Source organism: Cydia splendana, chromosome 8 (assembly GCF_910591565.1).
Source record: "Cydia splendana chromosome 8, ilCydSple1.2, whole genome shotgun sequence".
Lineage (NCBI taxonomy): Eukaryota > Metazoa > Arthropoda > Insecta > Lepidoptera > Tortricidae > Cydia > Cydia splendana.
In genome coordinates, this window is record NC_085967.1 from 21,374,751 (window position 1) to 21,391,226 (window position 16,476).

At 36.2% G+C, this 16,476-nt stretch overlaps 2 protein-coding genes and 1 long non-coding RNA gene across 3 annotated transcripts in view; 1 reads left to right on the forward strand and 2 right to left on the reverse strand.

Moving 5' to 3' along the window:
• The window catches only part of LOC134793036 (uncharacterized), an 814,647-nt gene that overhangs the window by 7,669 nt on the left and 790,502 nt on the right, over nucleotides 1-16,476 (reverse strand). The gene's annotated exons all lie outside the window — the stretch shown is intronic.
• Nucleotides 5,801-6,575, forward strand: LOC134793282 (3-oxoacyl-[acyl-carrier-protein] reductase FabG-like). The gene has a single exon (XM_063764847.1). It carries the CDS (start codon nucleotides 5,811-5,813, stop codon nucleotides 6,564-6,566), a length of 756 nt encoding a protein of 251 aa, XP_063620917.1. The 5' UTR covers nucleotides 5,801-5,810; the 3' UTR covers nucleotides 6,567-6,575.
• Nucleotides 9,489-10,269, reverse strand: LOC134793283 (3-oxoacyl-[acyl-carrier-protein] reductase FabG-like). The gene has a single exon (XM_063764848.1). It carries the CDS (start codon nucleotides 10,255-10,257, stop codon nucleotides 9,499-9,501), a length of 759 nt encoding a protein of 252 aa, XP_063620918.1. The 5' UTR covers nucleotides 10,258-10,269; the 3' UTR covers nucleotides 9,489-9,498.

Consider the following 16,476-nt stretch of genomic DNA (forward strand, 5'->3'; position numbering starts at 1 on the left):
TCTTTGGCGCATTGCTATTTTCGGGAAGCATAGCTTCAATAACTGATACCAAATATCTCGAAAACTTTTAATGGTTGTTAGCAAAATCTCACATCATTTTTTAAATAAAATGTATACTTAAGTCATATACCGGGTGTGGCCTGTAACACGAGCAAATAATTAAAACATAGATTGTACTCCTCAAACGGTGACACTTTTGTTCAACAACTTTTAAAAATTATGAAGTATTTAGACTCCCTATTTTTCATACAAAATAAATATTATATTCAATGGACGCCATCGCCTCGCCATATCATTGTGATTGACGTTGCTTGTCACGCCTTAAACATAACAAAATTCGCAATACATTGCGTCTTAGAATAAGCTTTAAAGTGTATTAAAAATCAAACCACAAGTTATTTTTAAAAGTCGCTGAACAAATGTTGGTCAGTATGAGGAGTACAGCCTACAGTTTAATTTTTTGCTCATGATACAGGCCACACCCGGTATAACAGCATCATTACCCTCCTGTCAATTACTCTACGAATATCTGGGGTAAAAGAAGTAAAATCTTGATGGTAATATAAAAGTTTTACAGGTACATTTTTATAAAAGCGCATGTGAGTTTTTATAACAGAAACAATTATCGTCGTTGAGAATGCCAAATCCGTTATGTGCACGATTTTTGATTGACAAATAGTTACCTAGCAACAAAATACATAAGGTATTAATTAATTTGATTAAAATCGCGCACATACCGGATTTGGCATTCTCAACGACGTTATGATGATTCCGTACAAGGGTTTCTCTTGCCTCATTATTTCCCTTACCCAATCCAACCTCACCAGATACTAAAAATAACAACTCATTTAGCCAAAGTACTAACCAATAGTCCTCCTTTTATAATAGATATACAGTGTGTAAGTCTAATACGGGCGATAAATTAAATCGGACATAGTATTCATTAGTGTAATCATGAAGTAAAAGGTTTTTTTAAGTTGCAGTTCATTACGAGCCCATAATTAATTTTTTAAAAATTTCTCAGCAGCAATGTACTGTAAACATGGTTGCGGTACCGAAATATCAAATGTTCATTAGCAATACAACAATAGCATTTACAAACTTACCTATCTGGAGGAACATTCACAATACATGTTAGCATTACAGTGCGTTTAATGTTTTGTAGTTATTTTGGTAGATTAAAGTACTATTACTAGGCGTGTTAAAAGATATTAAATCTTATTTATTTATCATGTTTATCAACAAGAAACTGACTTCATTTTAATCAGTCACGATAACAGCACTTGACGTGATTATTACTAATCTGAGCAATAGACAAGCACCTTTGATATCACACCTTTTTTGAAAATTAAATTAAAAACAGTATCTCATAAGTGATTATTGTGTATTCATTTCGTATTTAATTTGCCTGATTTTTTATACCAGGATGGCGGAAAATAAGCATACGGCCCGCCTAATAGTTGTATAGTTATTACCAAAATTATTTCGAGAATTAACTAAACCGTCTAAACACCACAAAACTTGGTACATTGTGTGAAAACGTGGCAAACTCTTTGGTGGAATTGCAAGTTTCTTATTTTATTTCAACTCTGATTTGACAATGTCAGTCTTTCGATTCAAAAGTAATCGTATGTTATAAAAATGCCTCGTTTAACAACTTTTACTGCTCCTGAATTAATGGACATGATTTTAATTTACGGTGAAACACTACAAAATTGTCATCGAGCGCTAGCTGTGTACAGAGAGCGATTCCCTCATCGGGTTGTACCAAAAAACGCTCGAGTAATTGTAAACGCGATACAGCGAGCTCGCGAAGGATTGCCCGTAACTGGAAGGGTGGAGGGAGCAGGTATGCACGATGAGCTTCCAGTTCCATTGCAAGACCGAATCCTTCGCCATTTTGCACTTAATCCTGAAAGTAGGACAAGGGATGCAGGAAGACGATTTAATACGAGTTGTTATTTTATGGAGTCAATCAAACGTCGTTGCGAAACCTGTTCTGAAATACAAGGAAGGCACATCGAGAATAGGTATTTGCGGCGAAACCGGCAAAACTAAACTCAGGTTTCTCAGAATTTGTATTGTTGTAAATTGTGTTTTTTAGTTTTCTTTTTTAGTTGGTTTTCTTTAGAAGTATTTCAGCAACTTCAGTACATTTCAGGTGTAATTTCAATGGGTCGTTATTAAAATAAATGATTGCTTTAATAAGATTTTTTGATGTAATTTCATTTTAAACTAGGTAGTCATTTCGTCAGATAAAAAACATCATACTTATTTATTATTTACCCACTCATGACAGTTAATGACATTACATACGCAATAGGAGTTTTTGAAAGTAACTGTCAACGAGCGTTTAACGTGAGTGTGTTTGCATTACATTGCGGGCTGAATTATTTTGTATGAACAAAATTATTGTTGCAATTTTAAGTACAGTGGAAACTGGATAAATGGAATCGCAAGGGACCGGCTGTTTAGTTCCGCTTATCCAGGTTTTCCATTTATCCAGTTTTCCACTAAACCAGGTTCAAATAAAACATTTTCTCACTTACAGAGGCTCTCGCTAACAGAGGTTGTGGATGCTAGTAATGTCGCTTATAGAGGTCGCGTATGGTATGATCAAGACTTAAATAATCATCTTTTATTAAATATGTATGTAGATATGTATGTATTAACAAAAATAGGTATGTAATCCTGACTTTAAAAAAAGCAATACTGTAAATAATCCACAGTACCTACTCGTATACAATTTTCAAAATTACAAAAACAAAATCACTCCTAATATTTATTTATGCAAGAGAAACCAGTATGGTTAAATAAATCAATGTACCGATTGTACTTTAATGCAAAAAAAACTGAACGATGTGTGATCTCATACAAAATACGTAGTTAAAACACGAACCATAATGTTAACGAAACAAATTACCCTCCTTGTGACGGTTTATTAAAAATACAAATTTTATAACGCCGAGCTATTCCACTCATAGAGGTTTCGGAGACGGCTGCTTCCAGTTACAGAGGTAAAAATAAGAAATTTTCGAAAAAATGGATTCCGCTTATAGAGGTTCCAAAATTCCACTTATAGAGGTAATTCGTTGCCAAGGGACTGGAACCGAGAACTTGGGTCCACTTGAAGAGGTTTTCCACTAACCCAGGTTCCACTAATCCAGTTTCCACTGTAAATGTTATCTAATTACCTTTACTTTGTCCTATACTAACCACCGTTAAGAGATTCGCCCGTATTAGACTTACACACTGTAGAGTTAGACAAAGATAAGTCTGCAGTGATTTTGATAGCCCACGCAGTCCAAGTGTTATTATGGGCGTTTCTCAGAGATGACCTTCGGTGCCTGACTTCGGTGCCAAATTTTTTTTTAAACTTATTTGATATGCGACTTTATTTCCTAAAATCTAGCCTTAATATAAAAAATATTGGTAGTGGAGGCCTCCATTAGAACCTTATAGTTTTTAAGATATTTGAGATTTAAAAAACACCGAAATCATGTGCAGGCACTGAAATCAATTGGCGTCACCGAATTCAATAATGCATACACAAAAATCACATTTCAATTTTATATCTCAACCATATTACATTTTAATCATATTTTTCATTCTTATTTGATTATAAGCGATGTAACAAGGCTAATGATGTCGAAAGCTTACATAAATGTAATAGATATAGACCCAAGATTTTAAAGTAATCTAATTACGGCTTGTAAAACAACATCTCTAGAAGATATCCCACACTATTTGACTGTCCTCATATAATAGGGTGATGGGCGATGTATGGTCCTGGAACGAGTTTCAGACATGTCGACCACAAATTCGCACATTAGTGCCATAAAGGAGAAGGTGTTTGTTTAACACAATCCGACCGCACACGCATCAAAAAGAAACTTATGTTACCTACACCCGATAAACAAGAAACTTTTGATCAATGCTCAAAAAATATATAAAGCAATGTGATGCAATACGGAAAACAAGTATTTTTGAATAACAGAGTTTTAAAGCGTGAACTCCATCAATTTAAAACTATTTGAAGTGGTCGACTAATGCCTGAAGATCTAATTACCCGTTAATTATTTGAGGGTGCTGGAGATCTCCAGCACCCTCAAACACTTGAGCTAATTTGTAACTCCTATATTTAGACATAAAGACATAAGACATTGAGGATTGTTAAAACATTTGCTATGTTCAATTTGGGTCTATGTCTAGGTCTCATTGCCTTTGAAGCGATCTCGACATTAGAAGGCCACTTTATTTTTAATCCCTTGTTCTGATCATCCTGTCCCTTGGGTGTGCATAGTACTTACATACACAAGTTATTGTAAAAGAAGTGGGATCTAATTGACTGCATTCATTTAACATGCCTGACACGTTTAAAGGTATCGAGGTGTAGGGCCTCAGGTGATACAGAGGACAATTAACATAATTTACTTCATTGGTTTGAAGAGAATATCAAGACAGAGAAAGAAACATTGGGTCTTCAAGTTTCAACACACGTCTGGTTTAAAAAACTACTCATAGTAAACTAGTGATCTTTTGTACCTATTATGACTTAATTTATTTACAAACAATTTTACGTTTATACAACGTATCTTGCACTTTTTAAGTGTGATAAATTAGTACAACAAACTAGGTTACAAAGCAGGATTTGAATTCAGTGATCACTTTTTTGATATCGGTGGTCAAAAAATCCACCGAATCCAAGGAAATCAACACCAGCGATGTCAAAATTAATCGCTTTTTAGCAATTACAGAAATAGCATGAGTGATACAGAGGAGATGTAATAATGATGGATTTACGTACTTTCGAGGATTTCTTAATCACTTGCATAACGATAAATGCACTAAAACTTTCGGAGTAAATTGCACCACCGATCTCAAAAAAACATAGAACCAAACCCACCGAAGGACGGTGAAACCTTTAAAAAATCACTTTATTATACTGTGACTGTACCTCTGCTCTATTCAACGGTTAAGGCATAACTAAAGCATACTATGTTTGAGACACTGAGTTCCTGGTTTACAACTTTGAAGGAGTACCGACATGTTTTGCAAATTACACCGAAATCAGGCACTAGCCCGGGACACATCGTAAATTTGGTTTTATTCAATGAGTTGAGCAAACACATTATTGTGATATAAAGAATATGATAAGTTAACTAATACCCTATGCGTGAATACCCATAATAACTCCGATCTAATGCCCCATCTTGAGTAATAATTTTTTGTTTCATAAAATCTGGGTGCGGGACACTCCCACCGAACATCATTTTGATATTTGAATTTTTTTTTCTTGTATTATATAAATAATAAATAAATAATTTGATAGTGCCCCAGACAGAATATAGGCTGAAGATCATGCCTAAATTAATTCAGATTTATTGAACAATAAATTCAATCATTTATTGCCCCGGACACGTAAAAATGGCCCTCCTGCGAAATGCCCTTATAAACCTCAAACTTCTATGAAATTATGACGTATAAATATCACTTGCACTGTGTGGGCTATCAAAATGGCTACAGACTTTTCTTAAAGTTAACTTAAAGTTTAGCAGCGTACTATCAACAAAGATAGATGGCTATAGAGCTCAACATGATAATGTCCAATAGATGACACCCTGCTGTCACCTCTATTAATGACAGTGACTTTAGATGGCATGTACTGGAACGGTGAAGAACACCCGGGCGTCTACCTTAATAGACAACAATAGATATTTCTTATCGTAATAAAAACAATGCGATAAGACGTTATTATAAATTGAGTGTCGCGACAAACAGTAAGCATCAGAAAATCCTCTAATAACACAATGAATTTCACCGGGAAAGTTGCAATCGTGACTGGTGCTGCCTCGGGGATGGGAGCAGCAACAGTCAAAGCACTGGCCAGAGAAGGCGCCAAGGTGGCCCTGGTGGATAAAGACGAAGAAAACCTAAAAAAAGTCGCAACACAATGCGAACAGCATGGCAACAAACCTCTAATCATCAGAGCAGATATTACTAAAGAAGAAGAAGTTAAAGCCATAGTAAAAGAAACCATCAACCGATTTGGTCAGTTAGACATACTGGTCAATAATGCTGGGATTGGTGGTTTTATATCTATATTAGACGAAAACCTTATGGAAAGCTACGACCTCATTATGGATACAAATCTCCGCTCTATGGTCCATTTGACGCACCTTGCTGTGCCTTACCTGATCAAGACTAGGGGTAACATCGTCAATATTTCAAGTAACGCCGCACTTCGCATTTTTGAAGGTATACTTGCGTATTCAATTTCGAAAGCAGGTGTAGACCACTTCACGCGCTGCGTAGCTTTAGATCTCGCTGTTCATGGTGTTAGAGTAAATGCTGTAAATCCTGGACCAACCAAGACTAATATAATGAAAAACGCGGGTTTACCAAACGCTGATAAAGCTTGGGAGTATTGGAAAGATCGCACCGCGTTGAAAAAGGTAGCGGAACCTGAAGAGGTCGCAGATTTAATTCTGTTCCTAGCCAGTGATAAGGCTAGGAGCATTACTGGGTCTACATATGTTTGTGACAACGGTGGCCTTTTGGTGTAAATTATAATTCTCATCATTCTACAACACAGTGGATGCCAAACTGCGGCTAAGTAACATATTAATTTTACCAACAAATTGAAAACCATTGAATTCACAAGATGAAGAGATAGAAGGCAATAAGGGAGTGCAAAGTAAAAAAAAATCCAATGTACCCCATTTGTGCCATCCGTCCTCAAATTTCGATTAAGTTTTTTGTATTATGAAAATTATACTAAAACGTATTCCAAATATTCTACATTTTGAATTTTTTAAGTACTCAATGCTCGTAAAAGTAGAATTATGATTTAATGTTACTAAAGTCAATATATTATGTATGTATGTATGTACTAAAGGCTAATTCAAGGTATGTACGTATTTTTGTCAACCCAATATCAATGAACTGCAAATTGATAACGGGGTTTTATGAATGACAACGGTCTGGTGATGCCCGACCAAAATTTCTGTTTACGTTTGCATTGTTAGTGCTATCAGTGCGCAGACGCAGGTGACCGTCTAGGCAACTAATAACATAAAGTTCGTCGTTTCGCTTGTACAAACAGCAACAACCTTAACTGTCCATCGGTGGACCTTATGCGTTTTGTAATAAGGTTTACGATTTGTCAGTTAACTGGGCTATGGTACAAAATACGTATGTATTTATTTTTTAAATATGTATCTCTTTGTTGTGGAATGGCATGTGGTTTACCTATGTGTTTGCCGATTAAAAAGATAAGCAAGATGGGCATTTCTATGTTAGTAGGCAATGCAAATACCTACCTATACAATGAATTATGAATGAGTAGGTATGAGTTTGAGTTGGCGGCGCTAGGTAACTATAAAAACTATGGGTCGTCCGACACCAAAAAAATGGTGTCGGAACGTCTAGTATATAAAGGTGTCTTGGGGACTATAGAGAGGGCTTATTTCTTACTCAGAGTTTGAGTCTGGCGGCGCCACCAGCATTCTGGGGCGCCAGGAGATTTGGGGTAGATTTTTTATATTTTGTTATATTATTGGTTTGTTCACGTAGGTTGTTAGGTTTAATTTTAAGTTCTTACTTTTATCTTGTTGTCTTTTTGTTTGTTTGTATTTTGTGCTTTGATTAATAAACGATAGTGAATTATGTCAATTAACTATAATATTTGCATTCGTTATAATATTTTTCACTTTAAATTGTACTTTATTTTGCTATAATATTATCGACAGCATTTTAATTCCATTATACGTATTATTATTTTTCTTCACTTGGTCGATCTTTTTGTGGTTTGTGCTATTTAAAGTAATCATAATCATTTCATAATCATTTATTTATTTACAGACAACAATGGTCCACACAATACACAATTAGACAATTACACATTACAGTACACACAATATTAACATTAACATAGATACACAGTACACACAATATTAAGATTAAAATAGACATAACAATAAAACTTAAAGTAAAATTTGTTATTAAATTAAATAAAAATATAAATTACATTAAATTAATAGTCAATTACCTATTTAATGGCACCCGGTAATGGTAATGAAACATTATGTTATTTTACAATTAGATAATTATGTAATTGGTAATCTTAATCTAAGACACTATTAATACCTACTTTGTCGCTGCGAGTGTGGACGTGATCAGGAATAAAGGAGGACATAGTCACACCCCCTTATTCATAAAACTTTACGGGTCTGATTTAGTTAAATTATGTTTCATCCCTTACTTACAAATACATCAGTCAAAATGACTGATAAAGACAAACGATTTATAGCTAATACAGGACAGTAACGTGTTTATGAAGAACGCCATACATATCTAAATGCCTTAAGGGTACGTTTCAATTGAGAAGATATAACTACGAAGGATTGCAGTAAGGGCTCTTTCCTACTGAACATCCCGTTTTTTCCGGGTACGGTTTTCTGTAGTATCCCGTTTAAGTACATAGTATACGTGCTAATAGTAACGTTCACACGAGCACTCTATGTGCGGGATACATTTTTCATACTATTAAAACGGGATCTTGCAGAAACCGTACCCGCAGAAAACGGGATGTTCAGCCCTAAATTGTATGCAACTAGAAACGGACGAAATCATTACGAAGTCATTGAGCCCGATTTAGATTTAAATATAAAAAAAAACTTGTTACAATTTTTACCATATTTTGATATGACCTTGAAAATCTCACGCGATTGGCGCATGGGAAATGAGGGCCTACCGCGAACCACGTTCGACGTGTTGCCTCCCTGTCACACTTACGTACGAATTTACAAGTGCGACAGAAAGGCAACACGTCGAACGTGGTTTGCGGTAGGCCCTATGAAGTTAAAGTCGTGCGTGAGATGCGCGCCAATCACCAAGACGACCGTCAAAGTCGTATCAAAACTAATTGAAAACCAAAACAAATTGTTAAAATAGTATCGACCTCATAACTGAGGACTTATGAACTAGAATATCTTGACGTTATTTTCATTCAAATATTAAGGTAAAAGGATCTTTTTTATTGAAAATTTCCTTTCCATAGGTAACGTAAACGTACTAGTGCTCAACATGCTAATGCGCAATAGATGACACCTTGATAATGACTTAAGTTTCAAGATGACTGTACTGTGCGTTTACCTTACGCCGAAATCATTTTGAACCAAATTTTTATTATTCTATTGTTGAAAACTAAAACTCCCGGGGGGCGAGAGACACGTATCACTTTCTTTCTTAAATCTATATTTATTAGTTGAAAAAAAAAACGAGTATAAGTCTAAAAAAATAATTATTTAACAAATTTACGTTATTTTTGCCAGTTTTATTGTATTTTTTTTTATTGATATCAATAATTCGCCATATAATGATGTTGCATTTTATTGTAATCGCAGCAGCATCTGATGATGAACAGGTGGTCTTGTCCACCAGTCTTTGTAGAGCACCTAACTGCCTTTTTAATAATGCCTTTGCCGGCTTAATAATTTATATCAAGAGTGCACCATTATCTATAACATGCGCCGATCCAGTAATACTCCTAGCTTTATCACTGGCCAGGAACAGAATTAGATCTGCGATCTCTTCAGCCTCCACCATCCTTTTTAACGCAGTGCGGTCTTTCCAGATCTCATATATTTGGTTTGAATTTGGCATCCCCGCATTTTGCAATATATTAGTCTTGGTACCTCCAGGATTTACGGCATTCACTCTTACTCCATGCTGAGCGAGGTCTAAAGCCGCGCAGCGTGTGAAGTGACTTACTCCAGCTTTCGAAATCGCATAACACAGATGTTTCGTATGCTTGCAGCGATAAGCGGCGATGCTTGAGATATTAACGACGTTACCCTTAGTCATGATCAGGTGAGGAGCAGCAAGGTGCGTCAAATGGACCAATGAGCGGAGATTCGTGTCCATAATGAGATCGTACTTTTCCATAAGATTTTCGTCTAATATGGATATATTACCAGTAATCCCAGCATTATTGACCAGTATGTCTAACTGATAAAACTGGTGGATAGTTTCCTTCACTATCGTCTTGACATCTTCGTCTTTAGTGATATCTGCTGTGATGATGAGAGGTTTATTGCCGTGTTTTTCACACTGCTTTGCGACTTCTTTTAGTTTTTCTTCGTTTTTATCGACCAGGACTACCTTGGCACCTTCTCCGGCCAGTGCTTTGACTGTGGCAGCTCCTATCCCGGAGGCAGCGCCAGTCACGATTGCCACTTTGCCGGTGAAACTCATTGCGTTATTAGAGGATCTGATGCTTACTGTAAATTTCTTGTCACGACACTCAATTTATAATAACGTCTTATCGCTTTTTTTTATTACGATAGTCACGATTCCGGTGAAACTCATCGTGCTTTTGTTTTTAACATTGTAATGAAATACTATTTAAAATGTATTCTTATCTGTAAATTGTGATAAGATATATATTTTAGAGCCGCTGTTAACCTGATAGCCTCGTGCCGCCCAATGTGCAATACATTGTACAAAGTACCACTCAGCATAACTGCCCAGACTTTAGAAATTAAATTCAGAGTTAAACGCCCAGTGTACAATACGTTGTACATAAAACTTTATCCCATATACCCAGAAAAAAGTAAAAAAATACCTGCTTGAGTTTTTCATTAAAAACAAATGTTTGAAGTGCGTGGGCAGTTACGACTTCTAAATATTATGGCTATTATATTGCACACTGGGCGTTTAGCTGAACTTGCGTTTTTTTTCTTGGGCAGCACGAAGATAACTTGGTTTTACGTTTGCAAATGTTTGCTTTGTTTTAAGAAACTAATTAAAGATTCTTTATTGCACCAATACTTAATTATACATTTTACATACATGTAAAACTACAAAGAATTTTTAAAGGAAAATAGAACCAGGTAACAACAGGCGGTCTAAGGTGGTTTTAATGTTTTTTTTTTCATGATTTAGATTAAAGTTTACACTGAAGGTACCACTGAATCAACAAGCAAAACCAACACCTACATGCATAAATAAATACACCATACATATATGAAATGAAATATATTAGACTTTATAAATATACTAGACGAAAAGAACAGTGATGGACACATTGACTATTATTTAAGTCAAGACTTGCCCGTTATCACAAACATAAGTGGATCCAGTAACGCTCCTCGCCCTATCACTGGCTAGGAACAAAATTAAGTCTGCGATCTCTTCAGGCTCCGCAATCTTCTTCAAAGCAGTGGCATCTTTCCATTTCTCGAATAGTTCGTTTGGGTTAGTGATCCCTGCATTTTGCAAAATATTCGTCTTGGTGATTCCTGGGACCACAGCATTCACTCTGACACCATGCGGAGCCAGGTCCAAAGCCACGCAGCGTGTGAAGTGACTAACACCAGCTTTTGAAGTCGAATAACCCGTGTATATTCCTCCTATAGTGACACGATCGGAGATACTAGAAGTATTGACGATATTTCCCTTACTCTTAATCAGGTAAGGGATAGCAAGGTGCGTCAAATGAACAATGGAGCGCAGATTCGTGTTTATAACGAGGTCGAAACGTTCCATAAAATTTTCTTCAAAAATGCTTGAAACCTTGGCAGTTCCTGCATTATTGACCAGAATGTCCAACTGACCAAAGTAGTCGATGGTTTCTTTCACAATGGTTTTGACATCTTCGTCTTTAGTGATATCTGCTGTGATGATGAGGGGTTTGTTGCCGTGTTGTTCGCACTGCTTTGCGACTTCTTTTAATTTTTCTTCGTCGATATCGACCAGGACCACCTTCGCGCTTTCTCTGGCTAGAGCTTTAACTGTAGCAGCTCCTATCCCAGAGGCAGCTCCAGTCACGATAACCACTTTGCCTTTGAAAGTCATTGCGTTATGCATATACCGCTTGACAGATTCTCACTGAAAACTTCTTATCATAATTCGTTACTTATAGTGCATTCTTATCTCATGTTTTTATTTCGGAGATAGCATAATAATAGTGCAGAGACGATAATACCACGATAACCTCTCATTGGTGGAGAATAAACATGGCCACTTTTGCATATCCGTGAACCCGATTTTGGTCGTCCCACAGACAAGCGTTCTACTATCGAGTAAATTGTTAAAATGTTATTTTCTTCGGTTGTTTACGGAATTAAAGCGAGGATTTTGGAAACTTAATATCTAATAAACTATATCTATTTCTTATTTTTGGGGCTTTATTGATCTATTATTTTAATTTAAAATAAATTTTAATTACATAATGAAAACACGAATGCTTTCCAAGCAAGGGTTCCGTACCAGAACCCTTCGTGCGCGAGTCCGACTCGCACTTGGCCGGTTTTTTTATTTTTAAGTATTCTTCTCGTGATTCTTTCGGAAGAATTTTGGCGTTTAGGTAAAATTTATTTTGGAACAAAATTTAATTCAATGAAAGACATAAGTACTTACATTCAATGTTTCATTTATATAAGTCATCGAAGCTCTTTACTCATCACAATAACCTAAGTTGACCTTTAAAGAAGGTTTAGAATCGTGGGTACTGAAGCGTTGTCCGTAACCTACTTAGAAATATCACTGTATTTTGAAACTATGCCGTTATACCGGGTGTGGCCTGTAACATGAGCAAAAAATTAAACTGTAGGCTGTACTCCTCATACAGACCAACATTTGTTCAGCAACTTTTAAAAATAACTTGTGGTTTGATTTTTATTACACTTTAAAGTTTATTCTAAGACGCAATATATTGCGAATTTTGTTATGTTTAAGGCGTGACAAGCAACGTCAATCACAATAATATGGCGTGGCGATGGCGTCCATTGAAGATAATATTTATTTTGTATGAAAAATAGGGAGTCTAAATACTTCATAATTTTTAAAAGTTGTTGAACAAAAGTGTCACCGTTTGAGGAGTACAATCTATGTTTTAATTCTTTGCTCGTGTTACAGGCCACACCGTGTATATATGTATATATGATTCAAACTTTACCGGTCGCCGTGGTAAGACCTAGGATTTACCATATTGGTGTTGGTAAAAGCCCGAAGTAAACTAGTAAGATTTAATATTTCGGGCTTTTACCGATCGGCATCGGTAAAAACTAGGATTTACCGGTAAAACCTAGGTTTTGCCGTACTTCGGGCTTTTACAGTAACATATACAGTGTGTAAGTCTAATACGGGCGAATCTCTTAACGGTGGTTAGTATAGGACAAAGTAAAGGTAATTAGATAACATTTACTTAAAGTTGCAACAATAATTTTGTCCATACAAAATAATTCAGCCCGCAATGTAATGCAAACACACTCACGTTAAACGCTCGTTGACAATTATTTTCAAAAACTCCTATTGCGTATGTAATGTCATTAACTGTCATAAGTGGGTAAATAATAAATAAGTATGATGTTTTTTATCTGACGAAATGACTACCTAGTTTAAAATCAAATTACATCAAAAAATCTTATTAAAGCAATCATTTATTTTAATAACGACCCATTGAAATTACAACTGAAATGTACTGAAGTTGCTGAAATACTTCTAAAGAAAACCAACTAAAAAAGAAAACTAAAAAACACAATTTACAACAATACAAATTCTGAGAAACCTGAGTTTAGTTTTGCCGGTTTCGCCGCAAATTCCTATTCTCGATGTGCCTTCCTTGTATTTCAGAACAGGTTTCGCAACAACGTTTGATTGACTCCATAAAATAACAACTCGTATTAAATCGTCTTCCTGCATCCCTTGTACTACTTTCAGGATTAAGTGCAAAATGGCGAAGGATTATCAAAGGTGCTTGTCTATTGCTCAGATTAGAAATAATCACGTCAAGTGATGTTATCGTGACTGATTAAAATGAAGTCAGTTTCTTGTTGATAAACATGATAAATAAATAAGATTTAATATATAGATTTAATATCTTTTACACACAGACACAATAAAGTTAATTGAGGACCGGGAAGATACTAAACATGACAGAAAACTATACAACATTTTAGATAGACTAGTGAAAAGAAGCATAAGACGAGATATACGAAATTTTAACACGAGACTTGTCGAGATAGCTTTAAAAACCCATACATCTCTTCGAACGGCAAAACAAGGTATAAATAAAGAAAGACCTTGGATTACCAGCCTTCGAGGTGAAAATGGGAAAAAATGTAGTAGCAGGGACCAAATCACAGATATTGCTACAACATTTTATAAATCTTTATACTCTTCCGACTCTTTATTTTCAATGCCCGAAAACGGTAACTCTAGTCCAAACAACATACTCCCTATAACAGCTTCCGAAGTAAACGCCGCTCTCAAGAGCATGAAGTACCAAAAAAGCCCTGGAGTAGATGTCGTTACAACCGAAGCACTAAAGATGGGAAAGACGACTTTGTTACCTCATTTAACAAAACTATTTAACTCCATTCTTTTTACTGGCAAGGTCCCTTCCAAATTTTGTCATTCCGATATTGTACTTCTGCATAAAAAAGGAGATAAATCAGACATAAATAATTATCGTCCCATAAGTCTAATATCCCATTTATATAAATTATTTATTAAAATAATAGAAAATAGAATTGCCCCAATGCTGGACAAACATCAGCCACCCGAACAAGCCGGATTTCGACCTAGCTTCTCCACCACTGACCATCTCCACACCCTTAATCAAATAATAGAAAAGTCCAACGAGTTCAATGTCCCTCTATCTATACCTTGCTTTTGTTGATTATAGCAAAGCATTCGACAGCGTCAAACACTCCGCTATATTTTCCGCCATGCAGAATCAGGGTATAGACACGGCATATGTTGAACTCGTTGGAAATATTTACAACAATAGCACAGCTAGCATTAAATTGCACGCACCCGGCCCCGTATTCAGAATAGGGAAAGGCGTCAAACAGGGCGATCCGCTATCTCCAAAATTGTTCACCAGTTGTCTCCAAGAGATATTTCAAAAGCTAGCGGTCTCATGGGAGACGATGGGCATTGAAGTCGGTGGCAAGAGGTTATCAAACCTGCGCTTTGCTGACGACATAGTCCTCTTCTCCCATACGTCATCACATCTGCAACAAATGCTGCAAGACCTCAGCACGGCGAGCCTTGAGGTTGGACTTACAATGAATAGAGCGAAAACTCAGTTGATGACCAATCAAGCTAAACATAGCATTGTGGTGGATGGGCAGGATATACAATATGTCGACGAGTACGTTTACTTGGGCCAGATAGCATCCTTCGAGAACAGGCGGTCTATAGAAATCGATAGACGTATCGAGAACGCCTGGAAGAGCTTCTGGTCCATGAAAGCGCTAATGAAGGGCGACCTTCCCTTGTGTCTTAAGCGCAAACTCCTTGACATGTGCATCCTACCCATCCTAACCTACGGTGCACAAACTTGGTCATTAACTGAGGCTCTAAAATCGAAACTCAAGGTTTGCCAGCGTGCGATGGAGCGTAGTATATTAGGTGTTCGCAGAACTGATCGGATCAGAAACACGGAACTACGCTCCAGAACTAGAGTTGTAGATGTAGGCGTCAAGACCGCTAAGCTTAAGTGGGACTGGGCTGGACATGTCTGCCGCATGCACCCAGAAAGGTGGGCCAAAATGGTTACTGAGTGGGACCCACGGAACACAATAGACGGTGCAGGCCGGAGTTTAGGCAGACCGAAAAGGAGATGGCGGGACGACTTGGACGCATTCTACCCCAAATGGTGGGAAAATGCCGATGACAGGGTCGAGTGGAAAAAACGAGGGGAGGCCTTTGCCCAGCAGTGGGACACCAAAGTAGGCTAGAAAAAAAAAAAAAAAAATATCTTTTAACACGCCTAGTAGTACTTTAATCTACCAAAATAACTACAAAACATTAAACGCAGTGTAATGCTAACATGTATTGTGAATGTTCCTCCTGATAGGTAAGTTTGTAAATGCTATTGTTGTATTGCTAATGAACATTTGACATTTCGGTACCGCAACCATGTTTACAGTACATTGCTGCTGAGAAAGTTTTAAAAAAATAATTATGGGCTCGTAATGAACTGCAACTTAAAAAAACCTTTTACTTCATGATTACACTAATGAATACTATGTCCGATTTAATTTATCGCCCGTATTAGACTTACACACTGTATATCTACATAACCTTTTGTACGTACTTACGTAGTCGGTTAACTTATATTTTATTGTAAATGATGTTAATAATTTTATCTACATAAAAAAGATATATAATTTCACAAGTAGTAATTTAAAAATGAAATATATTATTTGCTAATCCGTCAAGTGGAAGAAAACTAGAGCATGGACGAAGACTAGCGCAATGACCCATGTATTTGTAAATTAACGAAAATGAAAAAATGATTTTCCGAAGATATGAAACTAGTATTAAATTATCTTAAGTCTAATTACTGAAAACCTTAAATCATTAGTTAGTATGAGGAAACATATATTTCAGGACAGGATCAAATAAGCATCAAAAATTACTAAAATTTTAGTTTAATTCCATGATAGAAAGATAACAAAA

Bases quoted from the DNA above. Each gene is read 5' to 3' on its own strand.
- LOC134793282 (XM_063764847.1), top strand. From the start codon at position 5,811: ATGAATTTCACCGGGAAAGTTGCAATCGTGACTGGTGCTGCCTCGGGG.
- LOC134793283 (XM_063764848.1), bottom strand. From the start codon at position 10,257: ATGAGTTTCACCGGCAAAGTGGCAATCGTGACTGGCGCTGCCTCCGGG.